At 38.5% G+C, this 21,722-nt stretch overlaps 1 protein-coding gene across 3 annotated transcripts in view; it reads right to left on the reverse strand.

Moving 5' to 3' along the window:
• Window positions 1–21,722, reverse strand: part of MED12L (mediator complex subunit 12L) — a 361,400-nt gene that overhangs the window by 9,637 nt on the left and 330,041 nt on the right. For all 3 annotated transcript variants that reach the window (XM_070374718.1, XM_070374715.1, XM_070374713.1), the window contains 3 exons: window positions 6,500–6,589; window positions 4,371–4,600; window positions 2,549–2,705 (listed from right to left, as the gene is read on the reverse strand). In XM_070374718.1, the coding sequence (XP_070230819.1) occupies window positions 2,549–2,705; window positions 4,371–4,600; window positions 6,500–6,589 (477 nt within the window). The remainder of the gene's footprint in view (window positions 1–2,548; window positions 2,706–4,370; window positions 4,601–6,499; window positions 6,590–21,722) is intronic.

The following is a 21,722-nucleotide window of genomic DNA, read 5'->3' on the forward strand; positions in this document are numbered from 1 at the left end:
TTTCTCGCCACACATCATTCATCTTCAAGGGCAATACCCAAGTCTGCTCCTCCACACACTCTCAGACTGCTCCAACACTAAGAATATCCTCTACTGTAGTCACAGTGATCATAGTCTAAACCACCTGACACCGTCCAGGGACATTCTTTGTACTTAACCATTTCTATTCCTTTAGTGCCATTTGCCCTTCCACACATTTGATCCCATCTTATGCTACCAGGTGAGACAAGGACTGCTCACTAGATATCTTTTCATCCCTTATGACACCCAAAGGAACTCCTGAATTTTTTTTTTTTTTTTTTTTTTTAAAGAAGATTTAGATGTGAGAAGTTCTGGTGTAAATTACCAGCATAAAATTGTAAGCTTATGTCCATGAATGTTGGCTCAAATATATGGCTCTTGGAAAACAGCTCCAAATCACAAAAGAAATATAAACTAGACATCCATCTGGTGGGACACCACAGAGGAGCAGAAAATATTAGGAGGCAGTTTGTCTCGAACTTTAAAGTCTCCTCCACCCAAACACTTCATCCTGATGATGTTAGCACCTGACTTCTTTTTATCTTCTGCATTTTCCACTTGGTTGGCATACTCTCTCCCAAATTATCTTCTTTAGGGCAAGGTAATCAATGGCTATTGTCAGATGGCATTTTTCTCTAAGTGACAAGGGTCCGGGATTTGGAATCCGAGCTGAGGTCTGGGTGGGCCATTTCCACCACGAAAAATACAAGTTGGATCAGAAATACAGCAACTGCAATAGGAAGCTAATTCTCCATTTGGCTCTCTGCGAGCCTGTTCAGGAAAAGTCAACCCAACTTTGTAATTGTTAATCTATCTCTTTATGGAGGAAGCTAATCACCATAAAAGGAATAAATGTAAATTGGATACAGAAACAAATAATTTTTCCTAATCTCCAAGAAATGTGCTGGTAATGAAAAAATTATTAGAAGGACATTATCATGTGAATTGGGTTAAAAAGTACACGGTAACCAATAAGAAAGATTCTCAAAATTTGCAGTAAAAAATACTAGTGGAAGATAGGAAGTGGTAAATAAATACTGTAACAACTTTCCTCCATGATTTGGAAATGAGAAGTTTTAAAACAGAGGGAAATGTAAACACCAGTCATAGAAAGTTCTGAAACCTATCCTCAGAACTTGGGGAAACTGTGATTCAAGAAAATATCACCACAAGTATTAACAGTCATATTAACAATAGTATTACCAAATAAGTGCTTTACTTGTATTTGCTTATTAGATTTTCACTATACATGTAACAAGTGGGCACTATAATCATTTCCATTTTACTTATGACAAAGCTAAAGATTAGAGGGCTTCTGACCACGTTGGAGATTATATGTATGCCGTGAGTGGGGCTGGCCATCTGTAGGCCACACTCCCTGAAATCAATTACCTTTTCTAAATTTTCCACATGTTAACGGTGAAAACTGGGATGTAATTCACAGCATCTTATAATTGTGAAGCACAGTTTTGTTGAAGACTTGTGTTGGCTTCAACTGTCCACCTGATGGCACTGCCAACCAGAATTCTTGGGATCATACTGAATTCAGATCTGAAACCCATTTCAGCTAATGGTTCAAATATTTTCTTCCCACCATCTGTGTCAAGGTTGAGACATGAAAGTTCCTCTGCTGCCCTTTTCTGCATGACTGGTTTATTTCTCATTGACCTCACATGAAGACTATAACCCTTGGGTACCCCAGTTTTACTGGAGTTCCCATTCCTGGTGTTGCTTTCTTCTCCTTTCTTAGAAATACATAAAAGGACAATGCATCTTAAGTTGGATTGTTGATAAGGTTAGAGTCCACTGTATAAACTCATCAAGCAATTTCCAATCCAATAACACAGGACAAGCTTGCTGATAATAAAGACAGATGGAACTGGCAAACATAATAGCTTGCATTCCCTAAACAAGGGAGGCAGAAGTCAGAATGTGTCAAGAGGAAGAGTTCTTTACTTAGGAGACTCAAATATTTATGATGAACAAGCAAAGGGGACAACTGTCTGGATACTACCAGAGACAAGATGAAATATCCCTTTGAAACATCCTCCTTACGTTACTCCAGCTTCACAGCCCAATCAGACTAGAGATGTTAAACAAAACATTTACAGGCATTACAGGCCCCTCTAGAAATATGATGGAAACTCTGGACAGCTCAATTAAAAAAAAAGAAAAACACACACAAGAAATTTTGAACTCAAATCACATCGTCTATAGTTAAGCAGTGACTGGGGAAACTGAGGCTTACACTATTAAGATAAAGGCATCCAGTTACCCTCCCAAACCTTTGGGAGCAGCAAAGGGATGTCTACATTATGTACTCTCCTGCCTACTACAACCAGGTGGATGCACAGAGGAAGGAAGACCCCTGCCAAATTGGAACTAAATGACACCAACTTAGCTCCTAGTGTCAAATACACAGGATTCCTTGGAACTCGGAAATTATATAAGAACAGTCGGAAGCGTCTGTTCTTTCTTAAGGCTGCTAAGGATTCTGCCCACAAATCACTCACTCCCAGCCCCCTACCTGGAGAAGCCTCTGCTGCTGTCGAACCTGTGGCTGTCTGGGTCTCATCGGGTCCTGAGACAAGGGCACTGAGGGAAGGTTTGGATGTGCGGAAGTCAGCACCGCATCGATTCCTCCACCCACCAGAGGGCTCTGCTGAAGCGACTGATGATTCAGCCTGGTAAAGAAGAAAACTTGTTTTCAGGCCCAAGTGTGCTGTCAAAGTTTTTAATCAGTGCCGTGGGAGCCGTACATACACTCACAAAGAAACCATCATGGTCAATAATCACTTTGAACAATTCAAATGCAATAAAGGGCAGCGGTTAAGGTCTCCTAGATTCTCAGGGACACCTGGTATCCCCTGACAAAGGACAGCAAGTATACTTACTACTTACAGTGAGATTGCAACATGGATAAACTACTTTTTAAAAATGTTCTGATAGTTTCTAATAAGTGACATTAACCGAGCATTTTACCTGGAGCAGGCGCTGTGGGAAAAATTTGAAATCTGTTATTTCGCTTACTACCCCTACAGCCCTCCTTCGTGTTCAGCAGTTTCGTAGCCCTACTTTTAAAGTGAGAAAACAGAGCTAGAGAAGTAGTTACCAAAGGTAGTAAGATAGCAAATGGCACAGGTGGGATTTAAACTCAGAACTTTGGGGCTCTGAAGTTCAATTTCTTAGGCAGTATGGTATGTTGCCACTTACTAGACAAATAAATATAATGCATGTTTTCTAAATTTATTCATGTTCCCAAATGTGCTGCCATTAACCGTGCCAATTTTCCAAACAGTGATTACTTGGAGTTGACCTGCACTCTTTGATGGTAACACACAAGAGCAAAGCTGCTGTCCATGGGAGAGCAACATTCCGACATGCTGCAGGAAACTCAATTCCCCTAGACTGATGCCATACAACAGAATATTCTACGCTGACTGCATCTGTGCTGTCCAGTAAGACAGCCACTGGCCACCGGCTACACAAGTTCTGGGTCTCAGGGCAAAAAAAGAATGCAGGGCTCTCTGATCAAAAATGAGTAAGAATTTCAAGTGAGTGACAGCAGAGCATTAATAGCGACCACACAGGCCTCTCTAAACACACAGTCCTGCCTGACTGCACAGATCACATATCTTCAAAGCTGGTCCTGTTAGCCACATGTGGTTAATGAACACTTGAAATGTTACTACTGTGACTGAGAACTGAGGAACAACATTTTTAAACTTAACTTTGATTAGTCTAAATTAAAACAGCCCACGTGGCTAGTAGCTACTCTAACAGACAGTTCAGTAATACGCTATGTCTATAACTTCCAGCTAAGCAAGAACTGAGTAAGAGACATTCATGGCCCTGTTTTGCCAGCCATTTCTAAAGTGGAAAAGGTAAAAACTGAGATATGTAACAGAACTGTTGTGCACGCTACATACGATGAGAATTGTAATCACAGGCTTTAAGGTGCCAATCAACATATTCTAGTAAGGCACTGCTAGGGACAAGCAACAATTTTTTTATCAATTAAAAAAAGGTTTTAACAATTTAAAACCTTTTTATAAAAGAGAAGGAAAAAAAGAACACTGGAGCTAACATAGTGTTATCACTAAAAAATATTACACAAATACTAAGGGAGATGTGAGTCAAACAACAAGCCTTGAATGAAATACACAAGGTGAGGCACTGCTTCTTTTGAACTACAATCCGGATGCTGCTAAAAATGAGATGACAGAATGAAAACGATGTGGAAATATGCAAACTCATAAGAACAATTATGAAACACCATGTCCTAAGGGAAGCACAGTAAAGATCAGGATTTGAGTGGCCACCACTGTAATCATTTCCACATGCATCACCTCTGGGAGCCGGTCAGGGGATGCAGGTATGGTGACGCCTGCTGCTGAACGTAGCCGCTCGGCGGCTGCTGCATCTGTCTGAGTCTTTCCATGAGCGCTGGGTTGGAGTGAGCGGCCGGATAGGTTCTGGAATTATAGGTAGGAGACAGGACCACGCTGCCAGCCTGCTGCTGAGGGGTCTGCTGCAAAGGCATCTGGGTTCCATACATTGTGTAGCCCTGGGGCATGGTCTGCAGGCAGGCACAAGGGAAGAAGTCAACGTTTCCATTTACCAGCTTTCCTATCACTAAGACACACAGGGCAAAAACAAAGCCAGGAGGAGCTCCCTGAGATGTGCTGTTCTCCAAGGCTCTTTTAACTCAAAATATGAGGAAGACTACTCTGGAGGCCAAAAGAAGAGTCAGAAAATTATAGGATGAACTTGTGTACTGATTCACCAGAAAGTTCAATTACAAAACATGAATCCTCATTTGGTTAAGCAATCATTTTTAAGCTCAGATGCTTGTTTTCAGGAAAGGAAAGGCATGTTTCTGCATAGAAATAATCAGGCAAGCATGCATACCTCTAGTGCACACATGATATCAGTGTTCAACAGAGTTCAAGCATCATTAATGCTGTTTCAGAAAAGCTACACATACTCAAGGCAAATAAAAATAATGGAGTACACTTTCCTAGTATGGTATGTAACTACACTTCCTTGGGCCTAATGAATTTGCCTGTAGTAACAAACCAGTTAACAAAAAAGAAGAAAAGTCAATTAACCAGAGAATGAGGGTATCACTGAAAGTGAAAGTGTTAGTTGCTCAGTTGTGTCTGACTCTTTGTGACCCCATGGACTGCAGCCTGCCAGGCTCCTCTGTCCATGGGATTCTCCAGGCAGGAATACTGGAGTGGGTTGCCATTCCCTTCTCCAGGGGATCTTTCCAACTCAGGGATTGAACCTGGGTCTCCTGCATTGCAGGCAGATTCTTTACTGGTAGTCTGAGCCACCATGAAAGCCCAATGAGGGTGTCACTAGTGACTATTTGATACCCTTGAGTTCTGGTTGGACAGTAGCCTGTCTCAGCACTCTATAATACCATCAGGATATTCAATTTCTCCATTCAACATTATATAGTGGCTGTTTCTTCAAATCTTGACACCTGATGTAAATGAAAAGCTTTAGGTTCTGCTGGATCACCATCTATAATATACAGAACAGAGTGCTGATTAAAGTAGAAGAGGACCACTCTCCGGGTCCTCTAAATACCACATTTCGAGGTAGCTGAGTGGCTGACTTGGAAGATAGAGTGATGGACAATGACTTTCCTGCAGACAGCATGCAGGGATGCAGCCTGCCATGGGGCTTGGTGCCCATGAAGGCCAATCTCAGCCTTCCTTTCAGCTGTGGACACAGTGTGAACTGCTGGCCCCAACTAGAGGTCTTGCCAACATCCCTGGCTTCCTGATTATGAGAAGGGTAGAGTAAAAGGATGTGGAGGCAGAAATGAAAAAAACTGTTAGAAAAAAAAAATAGCTCAAGATTTGCATTATATTAAGGCAAACCTATCATTTGCTGAATAACTACCGTGTATCTAGTGTTTCACTAGTTCTATAGGTGGTCTTAAATCCCCACAATGTTCATTTCTATTTTACGGAGACAAAAATCAAGACTTAGAGTAACTCTCACAATGTTACACAGCTTAGAGGTTGTCAGGAATTTTGTCAAGGTGTGATGCCAAGGTCGATTTTCTTCTTATTCTACCATGATTCCTCTTCGAAGTTATCTTTGAATATCATAAAATTCCATCATAAATTACATCATTATGTATTACAATGTAAGTACTATAGGACTAATAACCATTTCAATATCCATCATCATTATTAACATAAAGTTATGAATTGATATTTCTAATTCATTTCTAATTCTAACAATTTCCTAAAATGTTTTATGCCCTTTAATCAACCCCCGGACTTGTTTAGTAATCACTGGTAAAGATTTCTGTGAAATGTCAATTATAATCTATAGGCAGAAGATGTGACTAAGTTCCATACCCCATAAGGGAACTGATACCCTACTTACTTGGTTCCCCCCTTCAAATAAAGAGCATTAAAAATCCCAGTAGCATCTACAAAGCAAACATGGGTACCTGTGCTTGCTGCAGTCCTGGATACTGGGGGAGCTGAGGGGAGGGCCGTGCCTGAGCAGCAAAGAGAGCAGCCTGGTCCCCTGGCTGGCCCTGGAAAACAAAGCCGAGGTGGCTCTTGATCATAACAGCAAGGGTGGGATTCGAGCTCTTGGTTCATAACCCCAAAAAACCATGACACCAAACCGTACGTGAGAACAGCACTTGCAGATTCCAAATGGTGTTAAATACTATTTCTCATCAATTTCCTATTGACACTAGAGATTGTCACACTTACTATTTCTTCCAAAGAAGACTACAGCTATCCCAGATGATAAGACATACATACACACAAGTCAAAATATTCAATGGTCTGCTCATCAGAGAGAATCTGAGACAGCTTTCCTGTACACTCCAGGATACAAAGGCCCCTTTAGAGTAAAAGGCATGAGTTTCTTAAGTGTGAAATCTGAAACCACATACTTGCCTCATCCTGTGCCCATCGATTAAGAGAACACGTGGTACATACATACATACAAATGGCATATACATCTTCATGACTTTTTAATGATATTCCTTCAGAGGGACCTAAAAATTGCCTATTTAGCCAAGTATGCAAGGGAAGAATTTGGTTATCTTTTATGACTCTAATAACCAATAGAACCAATTAAATTTTATAATAAGTTAATATCAAATGCAATTCTAACCAACTGCAATATAAAATAAAACCAATTAACATCTGTTCACCAGCCTTAATTTAATACATGTTTTCGCCTGGGGAAACTATATTCCTAAAAGCAGCTATATGTATTTTGTTTTGGCAGCAGAAGTCACTTCACAGAAGTGTGCAGTATTAATCATAGAAAGAGGACTAACTTCTGACCATCCCCTGGTTTTCTCCAGGACTTACTAATTATAAAGAAATAGGATTTATTCTAGGATATTTTAGTATCATTTTATATTCTAGATGTTCTCATTTTTTTTAAAGTGTTAAAATATAGTAATGTAAAACCAATTTTAATGTTCTTGGAAAGAAGCACAGATATTTCTCGCAGGAAAAAAAGGTATAAACATTTAGCTTAAGAGGGAAAACACCAACACTTATTAGGCACCTATTATATGCCAGGGACTAGGCTTCTTATTCATATCTCCATTTTCTCACAGGAACTCTGCAGGGAGGGAACTTAGTCCCCATTTTCTCCAGGTACGAAAAGTCAGGCTCAGAGAGCCTAGGCAGCTTAGCAAACTCACCCGGTTAAACATGGCCAAGCCCTTAGCGCCTACGTGAGCCTGCCTCCAGAGCCCAGGGTTTTCTCCATGATGATAAGATGCCTTCATATGTGATATCAAGAATGAAAATACTTAAAATTTCATTTGGTGCTTATTCTTTAAGGACATACAGCCTCTTAAATTCACCCCAATAAGAAAACAAAAGGATAATCTTTATTAAGACTTGTTAGTGAGATTCTGAAATGAATGCATACATCAGATGGTGAAGCATTTTTCTCTGATCCCCACATATAAAATCACTTGAGGGCAGTTAAGAAACTTTGGCCTCTCCTAAGGTGACTGACCACACATACATGGACCAAACATAAATTTCTGAAAGTATCTACTATGGTATCTATATATAACAGCTTCAACAAGAATGTAACATTCCAGTGTGGGTACCATGATGATACTCTGAGATTCTAGCTGATTAATTTACTAAGTGTAATTATATCTCTATTTGCTTATTGTTGTTCAGTCGCTGAGTCGTGTCTGACTTTTGCGACACCATGAACTGCAGCATGCCAAGCTTCCTTGTCTTTCACGGTCTTGTGGAGTTTGCTCAGACTCATGTCCATTGTATCAATGATGCCATCCAACCATCTCATCCTCTGTTGCCTCTTTCTCCTCCTGCCCTCAGTCTTTCCCAGCATCAGGGTCTTTTCCAATGAGTCAGCTCTTCACATCAGCTGGCCAAAGTATTGGAGCTTAAGCTTCAGCATCAGTCAGCCAGTGAATATTCAAGGTTGATTTCCTTTGGGATTGACTGGTTTGATCTCTTTTCTGTCCAAGGGAATCTCAAGAGTCTCCTCCAGCACCACAATTCAAAAGCATCAACTCTTCGGCGTTCAACCTTCATTGTCCAACTCTCACATCCATACATAACTACTAGAAAAACCACAGCTTGGGCTAGATAGACCTTTGTCGGCAAAGTGATGTCTCTGCTTTATAATACACTGTCGAGGTCTGTCACAACTTTTCTTCCAAGGAGCAAGCATCTTTTAATTTTGTTACTGCAGTCTCCGCCTGCAGTGACTCTGGAACCCAAGAAAAAAAATCTGTCACTGCTTCCACAGAAAAATACCCCAAGCTCCCTAGTCTAGGAGAGCACATGTCAGGGCAGTGTGGCCATCCAGAGCATACAAGGATCACCCTGACCTATCCAAGTAGCGCTCAATCCTCCAAACACTAAGCCAGGGAGTCATTAAATCAACCAGATCTTTACATGACAGTTCTCGAATCTGCTCGCTCACAGCATCATCCAAAGTCCCTGAAACATACTGCTGTGCTTCTTAGTGGGGACAACATATGTAAATTATCACTTTTACACAAGAAAAGAACAAAAAATTATTTATGTGAGTTAGAACCTTGAGATTCCTAAGTGGTCTAAAATGCCCATGCCCTTTTTTGGCTTGGAGGTAAACAAGGTAAGATCTACAGATCTTTTCTAGCTCTTCACTCTTCCTTTGCTTCCTAAAGAATCTTATAAAAGAAACTGACTTACATGTGGGGGGACAGAAGGACCAAAACACTAACAGGGTAAGTATCTGAGTTACTGGGCAACATTCTTTTATTGACAAATAGTTGAGACTGTGGAAATTTAAGAAATATGTATTGTAAACTATTTCCATTTTTAAAATCATAAAATTAACATTCAAGAAAAAGCACTGTAACTTTGAAAACAAAGCAAGAAGGGGTAAAAAATTTCTATAATTCATGCATTCTTCAGTGAACCACTTTTAGTCCAAAGGTAAACTGCTTATTTATAAATAGACTGTGTTTCTTCCCAATGCTATTTTTTGCCCAACTCACTCCTTAAGTGCAGGAGGTACGGGTTCTAACATTCAATAGTCTCCCTGAGCAAATCACAAATACGTCACATCAGCCAGCACTCCCTAAGGGCTTTATAGTCCTATTTGCCCTGATCGAAAAATATCCCTCTTTTTCCAAACTGAAATGACCTCCTGCTGTTATCTGGTTTCTCCCAGAATAATGCCAGGAACAAATTACTTCAATTTGTAGAGATATTCAATCTGTTGAGTAAAGAATAGACAACCAAGAAGTTGTTTAGTAACTTTTGTTGTTTTTGTTGTTGTTCAGCCGCTCAGTTGCGTCTGACTCTTTGAGACCCCCAGACTGCAGCACGCCAGGCTTCCCTGTCCTTCACTATCTCTTGGAGTTTAACTTAAAAAGATGCTGAATGAGGACCAATCCTCCAATGTGGGAATAAGAGAACTAGAAACTGGAAGTTAGTAAAAGTCTTAAAATATTAATAGGATGGTTTGGCTGCATTCAGGAAGGGGATGCATTCATATGCATTCATATGCATATGCATTCATAACGTATCGTCCAAACCGGTGGGACAGGCCAGGGGAGCAGAGCAGAGACCACTCCTGGCAAATCAGGACTTAGGCTCACCTTTGTCACATGCAATCTATTTATCTGCTATTTTCAGAAAACTATCTAGGCTTTATTTCATTAAAACAAGATCAGTTCCTAGCACTGTATCTGGCATATAGTAAGTGCTCAATAAATATCTATTGAGGAAATCTAAGATTTAATTTAGTTTATCTGCTAAAGAAGAGATCCAGAGGTAAATTGAGATTTATATCTCAGCATAAATTAGTTTACCAAGTGCTTTCAAGTGCCCCATGTTTTTGAGTATCATCTTTTGTTTTAAAAACTCACTTTTCAATTCAATTCTTAGCATCTGTCATTCTAATGATTTCTTCTTTCGTTTTATTAGTACCTAGAGAGTAGAGTAGTAGCTCAACTGCCCTCTCCTTCCGCTTAACTGAAACAATCAGAGGCAACATTAACTTCACGCTTTTGTGAGTGTAAAGGGCAGTTCAGGAGGCTGGTTTCTGATGGAGCATTTGTGTCTAGTCAGGTGCCACACTGTGGTCTGGCTTCAGCTCCCCTGGCTCAGGTACCCAAGTTACAAGTGCCAAGGGAGTAAGAAACGGTTAACTGGGCAATTCTGACAGCTACATGAACCCATCTCTACCCTGAGACCCAAGGTTAATTCCCACAAGATAAATTTACCTTGTAAATTCCTACAAGGTAAATTCCTACCATGTTTGTTTTTAAACACTTTGCTCTAGGTTTGGCTCTGGATAAGAAATAGCAATCTATTTTATTTTCTAAAATTTCCACTTCGTAAAAACTTTTTAAACAGCTGTGCTGTTCAATAATGACTCTTCTTCCTGGCCTGTATAAGATTAAGCCTCTCTCTTACTGCTTTATTTTTAATTAGACAAGAGAGTATCTGAGCTCAGACAGACGCTGAAAACCTCCTGCGTGACTGGAAACGAATGAATGCGGTAGGCTTAAAATTTGTGATACATCATCCTCAAAGACAATTTTCAGTCTTCTGGGTCTTCTTCTTTTCATTAGTTCACTCTGAGTCAACTGAGAAAATGTGAGGCTTTCTTTCTACAAGAGAATTGGTTATGACTCCAATTAGCAGGCAGTAAGCATTACAATCAGCAGCACTTCAGGATCAGGAAACTTCTCTCCACTCAATTCACTAGTAATGATATTTTCAAATTCCTATTTAGTAACTTGCCAATACTATTTAAGGGTTGTAAGGAGAGAGAAGTGTTGTACCTGAAAACCACAGCCAGATTTTATGACTCTGAAAATGCTGTTCTGTGTTTCTGAAAATGCTGATTTAGGAATAATAATAATAAAGGTCACCCACTGAGAACCAGTGGGTAATGTTTCAAACTACTTGTTTGGAAGGTCCTGAGTAACGGTGTCCAAGGTTAAACAACAAATGGTGTGAACTAAAAGCTTTGGCATCACAGTACATGGGTATATTTTGATTGCAGACAAAGATACATAGAAAATTCTTTAATTAAAAGAGGTCTTGCTGACCATTGTGCTTGATTCTTTCATAAAGCTTTCACATCAAATATAACTCAGTTGGTGATCAATTAACAGTAACATTAACTACTGGCACAAACAGGTTCATTTTGAAATAAACACACTTCAATAATAAACCTAAACAACAATAAACAACTGTTAGTGTGCTCATAAATGATGACTAGAGCATATTGATTAGTTGAATAATGCATTCATTAAATTTCTAATATTGGAGACTATTAAAGAAAGATAAGAATAGTGAAATGACAGCAAAGATATATACATACGTTTCCATTTATTTGAATGAATATGTAGGTTATATATAACTCTTTAAATACTTGATGAATAAAATATTTTGTCTATTTTTTAAAAAGTAAAATCAATGATAAATGCAAATTATATTGTTTAAATTACATTATCTGAACAATAATTGCCCTACAGCAAACATAAACTATATGCAAGTATTTTAAAATCTGATAGTTTAATTCAAGTTTTTAAACAAACAGAAACTTTGCTTGCTCTCTGTATACTACAAATCTCAGGAAAAACTGATAGAAAAATTGTTTTCAGAAAAGTCTGCAAACTTTCCTCTGCCTAAAGAACAATTAATGAAATTGCCTACATGGCAGTATTTCATCACCTAAATATTGTCAAAGTTGTATTTGCAGTTAAGGATATTTTCACCAATGTACAGAAAATGTTACCCATTAAATTCGTAGTGAAACAAGTTGACTTACATTCACATCTGAGATGTGTGCTCTGTTTTATTCTAATGCTTCTTGGGTTTATGTTGTGGGTTGGCTACCTGATATAGAAACCTATAAGTAATTTAATGCAAAACATGCATTCTTAGCTAGCCCAGGCAAAGCAGTAGAGATGAGGTCTTATGACATGCATGCACAAGACCTATGCTCAAAAAAAAAAAAAAAATCTTCTCCATACCGGAAAGAAAACAGAGATGATGGGTTCTGTTGAGAATTTAGGAAGAACCAGTGAGTGGGATGTGATGAGTAGGGCATTGTCATAACCACAGTTTTCATTATCTTGCATTGGCCTATGAGTCAGCATGCCATGCGTTCCTCCACTAATGATGTTGAGTTACCACAGAGAGAAGCAAGAGCTCAGGAATAGATGGGTTTGAAAGTGGGACTGAGATGATGGTGCACGAACTTGCCTATGTTCCCAAGCCCAGGACACAATCGTTCACTGGTTTCTATACCATACATATATATGATGGGAAGCACGAGGCAATCAAAGGGGACAACTTCCAGAAATAAATTCTGTTGAAGTGAACATGGGCAATGCATTCATGATTTTGTGTCATGGTTTCAAACATAAACCAAGTGAGTAACAGTGAAATGAAGACTGTAATTATTACCAGCTATAGAGGAATAACCTGCTTCTCATTTTGATGTTCAAAGAGTAATGCTATAAACATTTACTTAATTTAAAAAAAAAAAAAGAAAGAAAGAAAGAAAAGAAAGTATAAGGAATGACAGCAGGGGTGTTACCATTATGTTGTCAAAGTCTTCCAGAAGGGAGACAGCAGAGTTACAGAAGTCCTACAGAAAGGGGACAGCAAGAAAACGGCAGACAATACAGATAAGATTTTTTAGCCTAATGATGTGGGTAGCCAAAACACATAAGAATCAGTTCATCTCAAAACAATATTTCAGGGAGTCAAGACTTAAAACCCCAGGCCCTAAGATAGGTTATATTAATTTATATGCCAAACAATATCACCATGGGCTGGGACACAAATAACATGACAACAGTCACGTAACGGAGTAGTACCACAACCTGGAGGTTAAATGGGGACAGACAGCAAGTAGAGAAGCGATCAGAACCAGATAACTTCCCAAAACAAAAGGATGCTGGGCCCCCCAGTGTAAGCCAAAGAGTGCCTGAGACTTTCCCAGCCCAGAATCAGGGGAGAAGAGCTCAGGACATTTGGGTCACATGAAACAGATGAGACATTAAGTGAACAAGTCATGTATTATCGGAGGAGGTCATTAGATTGCTCCATTGCCAGTAAATGCAAACGAAAACAGAGCATCACTTTAACCACACATTCAATCAACCAAAATAGACAAGAACTATTTACAGTGTTCTAGTGTTTACACGCTAACAAGGAATCTAATTTATTAATAAAAAGGAAACTCCATGCTGGGGGAAAAAATATTCCTCTTTTTCAAGTCAATGATTTCCTTGCTTAATCATTTTTATAAATAGATTCTAAGTGACATTTTGTTTGAGATATTAAAGTTTTTCTGTTCACTGAGGTTTAGAAATAGCGATGACATAAAATATTCACAACCTTAATTGAAAAAAAAGCAGTTTACTATAATAAGAACTAGAAATAACAGGAGGAATTTCCCAAGCAAATAATACCTATTCTCACCATTTTAGGGGTAAGTACATAATTCACTGTATCTATTCATTTGTCTTATATCCAACTCTATCACCTTTATATGAGTGGTTCACTTTCTATCTTCATTCCATTCATAAAAATCACCCCTATCTTCATTCCATTCATAAAAATCAAGCTGTGTACACTATCTTCAGGATCATTATATTTGCACAATCATAATTTCATCAAATTACTTCCTCATCATCCAAGTAAATAGAGAAATACCAGCTATTAAGTAATAAGCAGAGCATTCACTTTTCTGGACACAGTTTCCACCCTAGGAACAAAGTGATAGCTGTTAGGGCATATTTACTAGCTCAGTGGGTTTTGTTTTCATAAGCTCATTTTTGTCACTGAGATGTATAAAAATCATAGTCTCTGAGTAAGTTCATGAAGGATTCGTGTCAAAACTCAAGATTTGTTTCAATAAGATTGATCTGCATACCTTTACCAAATAAGAACCAAATTATTTTGAAATATGTTCAAATTATACAATCTGATAAATTGCAGAAGGGAAAATTTAAATAGCTAGTAGAGTTATAAAACATGCCTAACCTCACAGGTAATCAGAAAGTGCAAATTAAAATGTCATAATACAATATCATTTCAGCAGCTCTGAGTGAGAAAATTAAAGGTTAATCAAAGTTTAGTGAAGATGCGGAGAAAGTAAAACACTCATTTATAACTGATGGGAATCACTATCACTTTGGAAATTAAATCTCCACTTCTACTTCCACATACATACCCTGAAACTCTGCACAAACAGAAGTGTACAAAAATGTTTACTGTAGCATGGTTAACAGTAACAAAAAATTGGAAATAACTTAAATGATCATTAACAGAATGAATAAATGTTAACACTCATCATGAAACAGCACCTGAGCAGACAAGCAAATAAAATCAAGTAAGTATAACAAAGTAGATATAATTCAAAATTAGTCAACATTAAAAAGATAAAAAACAATACAATAATACCTATGTGAGGCCATAAATCTGAAGGTGATATTATATAATGTTTGTATCAATGGACGCAAAAATAAGTAGCAAAAATATAAAAACATTAATAAGAAAGAGAAACACAAATTCATGATAATGACTACATCTTTACAGGAAAGAAAGGAAATGGCAGGAAACCAGGGGCCTCATCCATGTCTATCGTATTTATGTTAAAAAAAAAAAAAAAATCTAGAGCAAATGTGGCAGAACATTATTATTTAATAAAATTAGGTGGTAAGTATACAAGTGTTTGCTCTATTATCTAACCTTGTATGTTTGAGAGACACTGCTAGAGAGTGAGGAGGAGTGAAAGATCAGAGGAAGGAAACATACACCAAGGTGATACCACATCCGTAAGGGAGATCAGTTACCAGATAAAAAGGATGCTGCTTAACTTAAATGGGCTCTATCAATCCGAGAGGCCTGTTTTCAGGATGTTACAGGGTCACTTCTGCCAAGGCGCTAACAACTCTGGAAGGCTCTGACTGACTCAATGTTCTTTCATTAAAATCTTAGAAGGGTGTCAGTTGCCATTATTGAGGGGAGCCCCATCCCCTTGCTGGCGACCCGGACTCCCTGCAGAGAGCGCTGTGCTGGTGCGGGGGCCTGTTGAATCCCTCTCTCCTCCACACAGTTTCTGGGAGGGTCTCCAAGCCTTCTCTTGAGCCCAGCCATGCTTGCCGGCAGGGGCAGGTGATAATAAGACTTTCTGTAAGGCGCTGCACTCTTCAGTTCTTATCCAACGCCAACATGAGAACAAGCAAACCAAGTGCCAACTTTAGGATATCCAAGTAACCATATGCTATAACTGAGCACATCATTTTTGCCTGGCAGAAATCCTCCTCTTTAATGTCACGAATATCCTTAGGACTCATTATTTACAGCCAGCAGTGAATTGCTTTCTTCCAAATCTGCTCAGTCAAATTAAGATAAACATAACTTCTGTCTATCTTTCACTGGACTCTCAAACTCTCTAGCATTATTCCAAAGAACACAAGAGGACTGTGTACACTGGAAAGGAGAAATCAGGATTAAGTGATATCATAAATCAAGGTAGAAAATTAGGTCCTCTTCCTGTGTCAAAGCTTAAAATTCCCTTCAAAACCCTCTTCCCTAAAAGGTTGATATGGTGGGGGTGGGGAAGGTAGGTATCTCCTATCAGAAGACAAATATGAGAAATAATAAAAAGGTAACTGGAAAACAATTTAAGCAGCATTTGGCATTATTATAACCAAAATTCTATATTTTACAATAGTTTCTCATGGAATATGTGGGAAATAAAATACAACAGTAATACTTTTAATAGTGAAATTGGAATCACTGTTCTAAAGTTTGTATCACAGAATTTAGATCGTAAAAACATAATGCTCCAAGAAGCCAAAATGACTATTAGGAAAACTAAACAATGTTTCTTTTTCTTGGTCTCTTCTACTGGTTTCCACTAAGTACCAGTCATAATAGGACAATGAATGTAATTATGCAAGTAAAGCATTGGATGTACATTTATTTTTAGTCCTTAACATATTTAAGAAAATAAAGATCATTTTTATGGGGCAAGGATTTCCTCTGAAATAATACAACCATAAAATAATATTAATAAAACAGTAACATGAAGTATAGCACCTGACATTTTTTGAGAACACACTATAAGGTAGCCACTGTTCTGAGGGCTGTTACACACGTTAAATCATTAATTTCACAAGAAGCCTATGAAGCAAGTGTCATATTAGCTCCATTTTATAGATGAGCCTCTGGAGCAGAAAGATGACAGAAATCATGACACTGGGTCTCATTTCAATAAGGGACACTGAGTAAGGAATGGAGGGAGAGCATTTTTACTTTACTGGATGAAGACTGTAACTGGGAAAAATAAAAACAAGTTTCCTTGCCAAAACATCTTTATGCATGTCAATATGCACTAAAGCCATAAGAAAATACATTTGATTATAATAAGTCATTACATCAAATAATTTGATTAACAATACTAACAACATCCATGCTATTGTATATTTAGCACCATTTTTCTAGCACTGGTGTTAATATACAACACTATTAATATATTCCTGAGGAAATGTAAGATGGTTCATAACAGAAAACTGCATGACCAACTGAAGCTGATATATTCAGCCTCTGAAGCAGAATCAGTTACTTTATAATGGGACTCTAGTTTTCCTCATGCACCATCTAAGGCTAGAGATTCCATTACACATCAACTCTCTCCATTAGATGGAAAGAGGCTAGGATGACTCTGCCAGGTCTGAGCCACATCTGGAATTCAAGAGCTTGGGCCTTCTCTGCCCCATCTATGTTTTCAAAACAAGCATAGCAGAGGTTACTGTTGAGAAGAGTTTCTGGAAGCACTCAAAGGAAGAGCTACAAGATGAATTTGTGGATAAAAATCATATTGCTAAGGATTAAGGTTGCTAAAGATGCTCCAGGGTTGGAATTCCCTGGTGGTCCAGTGGTTAAGAATCTACCTGCCAACATGAGACATGGGTTCTATCCTTGGTCCATAAAGATCCCACATGTCATGGAGCAACTAAGTCAGCATGCCACAGCTACCAAGTCCGCTCCTCCTGAAGCCTGTGCTCTGCAACGAGAGAGGCCACTGCAGTGAGAAGCCAGTGCGCTGCAACTAGAGAGCGGCCTCTGCTCGCTGCAACAAAGACTCAGCACAGTCAACATAAATAAATATTTGTTTCAGGGTTCTGGAAATAGCTGCTCAAAATATGAATTCATTCAACAAACATCTCATAGATTTCTACCCTCTGCTCAGTAAATGAAATGATACAAGTATTATAAAGACCCAATGTTTGAGCTAAGAAGAGAGGGTCAGCTAGCTAGAGGGGTGGGGGGTAGGGTGTCATTGTACAGCCAGCCGAAAGAGCAGTCACATCCAAGGTTTGGAGGAACCGGTTAGTCTTTCAAAGGATCTGTCACAATACTAAGATCAATTTTGAAAGCTAAGATAATTTGAAATTCTCCATCAAGCTTGTTGGATTTCTGTAATTAGGAAATTGGTAAGATAAGGAGGAAAATGATACCTATTTCATCTTCTCTAAAAGAAGCCAAAAACTGAGAAAGGAAAAAAAACACAAGTTTTAAACAGCTAGAGAGAAATCACATTTTGTGTATGCATTTAAATTGAGAAAATGTTGCTGCCAAAATCAGAATCAACTTTTCTTACTATGAAGCACATAGGTCAGTACTTACTAGAAAACAGCTAATTGCATCAAGAATAAAATATGAAAACAATGTATCAATAGCACTTATATTCCATATAATTCTACCTTTTTAAAGATTACATGAAAATTTGTTTTCTGCCACAATACCATATGTAGCTAGAGTCTATGTATATTAATCCATGATCTACTGGGAGAAAGAAAAGGTGCTAACATTTCCCTCAGAACCTCTTTGGTGCAGGCGTTTTAGAAATGCTACATACGATCTCATCTGCTCTATGGAGGACCACTCCACCCTGTGTCTGATCATGTATGCATTCCTCTTCCTTTAAAGAATACTATTTCTCTTGATTAGCCAACACTTAAAGAATGATGAGGTAGGAAAAAAAAATGCCTGCTTCTGTTAAAAAAGAATATAGGAGAGGAGTAGAGGTGACTATCATACAGGCATACCTTGGAGATACTGTGGATTTGGTTTTAGATCACAGCAATAAAGCGAATGCTGCAATAAAGTAGGGCCTCGCATGTGACCCTGGTGGTAAAAAACCGGCCTGCCAATGCAGGAGACCCAAGAGATGAGGGTTCAATCCCCGGGTTGGGAATATCCCTGGATAACGGGAGTCATCTGAATTTTTTTATTTTCCTGTGCATCTAAAGGTTATATTCAAACTATACTGTAGGACTTCCCTGGTGGTCCTGTGGTTAAGAATCTGCTTGCCAATGCAGGGGACGTGGGTTCGATCCCTGGTCCAGGAAGATACCACATGCCGCAGGGCAGCTAATCCCATGAGCTACAACTACTGAAGCTGGCACACTCTCGGGCCCAGGCTCTGCAACAAGAGAAGCTCAAGGACCACAGCTAGAGAGTAGCCCCTGCTTGCTACAGCAAGAGGAAGCCCAGGTGCAGCAACAAAAACCCAGAGCAGTCAAAATTAAATCAATAAAAATTTTAAAAATAAGCCACACCATAATCCAGTAAGTGAGCAACAGTATTGTGTCTTTTAAAAACGTTTTAATTAAGAAATACTTTATTGCTAAAAAACTGTAACCATCTGAGCCTTCAGAGAGTCATAGAAATAACACAGATCACTAATCACAGATCACCATAACGAATATAATAATAATAACGGTTGAAGTATTGCAAGAACTACTAAAATGTTAACAGAGAGACAGAAAGTGAGCAAATGCTGTTGGAGAAACAGTCCTGAGACTTGTTCAATGCAGGGTTGTCAATCTGTACTTACTTACAAACCTTCAATTTGTAGTAAGTGCAATATCTGTGAAGTACAACAAAGCAAAGCACAACTAAACAAGGTATGCCAATACAATCACCGCTGTGCAGCTGAGCTTTTACTACTTGAAGAAAGAACTCCTGACTTCTCAAGGGGAAAAAGAAAAGAGAAAAGAAAAACCTAAGATGTGATAAAATTACTACAGAAGAATCAGCTAACAAATTATCAGTTAATTCCTGTTGGTATAAGCTGTACAACCCTAGACAGTATAAAAGAATGCCATGCTAAGTCACTTCAGTTGTGTCGACTCTGCGCAACCCTATGGACCGTAGCCTGCCAGGCTCCTCTGTCCATGTGATTCTCTAGGCAAGAATACTAGAGTGGGTTGCCATTTCCTTCTCCAGGGGATCTTCCAGACCCAGGGATGGAACCCGTGTCTCTTCAGTCTCCTGCACTGGCAGCTGGATTTTTTTTACCTCTAGCGCCACCTGAGAAGCCCATAAAAGAATAGAGTAACAGGTATTTTTGAGTGGTGTTAATAATGGGGTCCTATAGGTACATTTTAGGTCATAAATCTACCTCCAAATATGCAAAGACATTTTTGAATACATGAAGATTTTTTCACTGAATTCCCTTTTTAAAAAAGTCTTTTGCTTCAGGGGAAACTGCTTCTCATGGCTGATATCAGGAAGTGAATTTTTGAGGACAGACGTTTCACCTATAACCAGGCTGGCGAGCTGCTCCCCAATGTTAAGAACCACTTAGGAGAAATTCAAAACTGAACTCGCCAGTAACAGTCTGAAAGTTGTCTATTAATAAGTCAAATAACACCTTGTGATAGAAAAGTAGATAAGAAAAAAACATACTTAATGGAGGGTAAATTTTACTTAGGTTTCTATTACTTTAAAAGGGAGATGAATTCATTCTAGTGGAGTGATTATTTAGCTTCTAGTAAATTTTTTCTCCTTGAGGATTGGAAACAGTGGTGTAACTATTTTTGTTCATCCTCAGAAAGAGCTAAAATCCCAATGAGGTTTTGAATGACTCCAAACTTGTTGTTTAGAGAAAAACCAAGGCTTTTAAAATATTTTCATCAAATTCTCATCATTTCTGTGTAAGAAGCAACTTGGGCCCATCTTTCCTAATACCCAGGGAGTCTGAACAATCAGATCTCCCTGGGAGGTCGGGGGAAATGAGCATACTGTGACTGCTGTTTACATTCTTGTGTGGTTCAAACTAGACTGCTCTCTCCTGTCCTTCTTAAGGGTTAAAAAAAAAATTTTTTTAATGGATCTCTGTTAAGACTGCACACCTAACCCTACCACTCCTATGCCCCAAATCACTAAGTGGACTGAATGTGGACATGCTGTAAGCTGTACAATGGAGGTACGTTTAGAAAGTTACTCCAAATACAAACACCATTTCTAAAAGCATTGGAATTCCTTGCTAATTTGAAAACCTGTGGTTGTTCTTAGAGCAGGATGCACTTGTAGATTGGCTACTGCCTTTATGGATCATAAAGTACCTTACTCCTAGGACTGCTGTGAGATCCAAGATAATCAGTACATCAAAGTGCAATGCGTACAAGTATTTTGGCAAATAGTAAGTGCTCTCTTGGTGTTAGCAGCTATCATTAGCATCATCAAAGTGCAATTTTCCTAAGAAAACTTGGAAAACACAAAATGAATACAGAAACCAAAAGTCATATTCTCACTTCCTTCTTTTTGCTTTAATGTATTTGTGCAGATTTGTAGTTTGAGTCCGTATGAAGTTTTGTGTGACTTCCACCAATGCTTTGTTAAACAACCACTATCATCCTGAACATTAAAAAAAATTAGGGAAAAAATAAAAATTATTTCTATTTTTACAGGACATACAAATAGAAATAATACAAATCAATAATTAAAGATATCCATATCCTGACTGTTACTTGTAGTCTACTCTTTGCCTTCTATAGATATTGGTGAGGTATATAGCCAGAAGTATAAAGCCAGAGTCAGGGCAATGCAGGGCACTGTAGGAGAAAGCCTAAGGAACATCAGTGCTTCAGAGATACAACTTCAAAGTAATACAGCAAATAATGAATGAATCATTAAAGCATAGCTCAAAGGAGCACAGAGTATGATGATTACAACAGGGAGTGAGGGCTCAGATAAGGTCATCTCAAAGATAAAAGTCTTGCCGCTTATAAGTGATCAGAAAATCATTAGCTCTTCTTTTTGTTTTCAGGCATACTTTTAACCAACTTAAGACATTTCAAGTTCTTTTTTGATCAATGATAATGGTAAAAT

The sequence above is a fragment of the Bos mutus genome, chromosome 1 (assembly GCF_027580195.1).
Source record: "Bos mutus isolate GX-2022 chromosome 1, NWIPB_WYAK_1.1, whole genome shotgun sequence".
Classification (NCBI taxonomy): Eukaryota; Metazoa; Chordata; class Mammalia; order Artiodactyla; family Bovidae; genus Bos; species Bos mutus.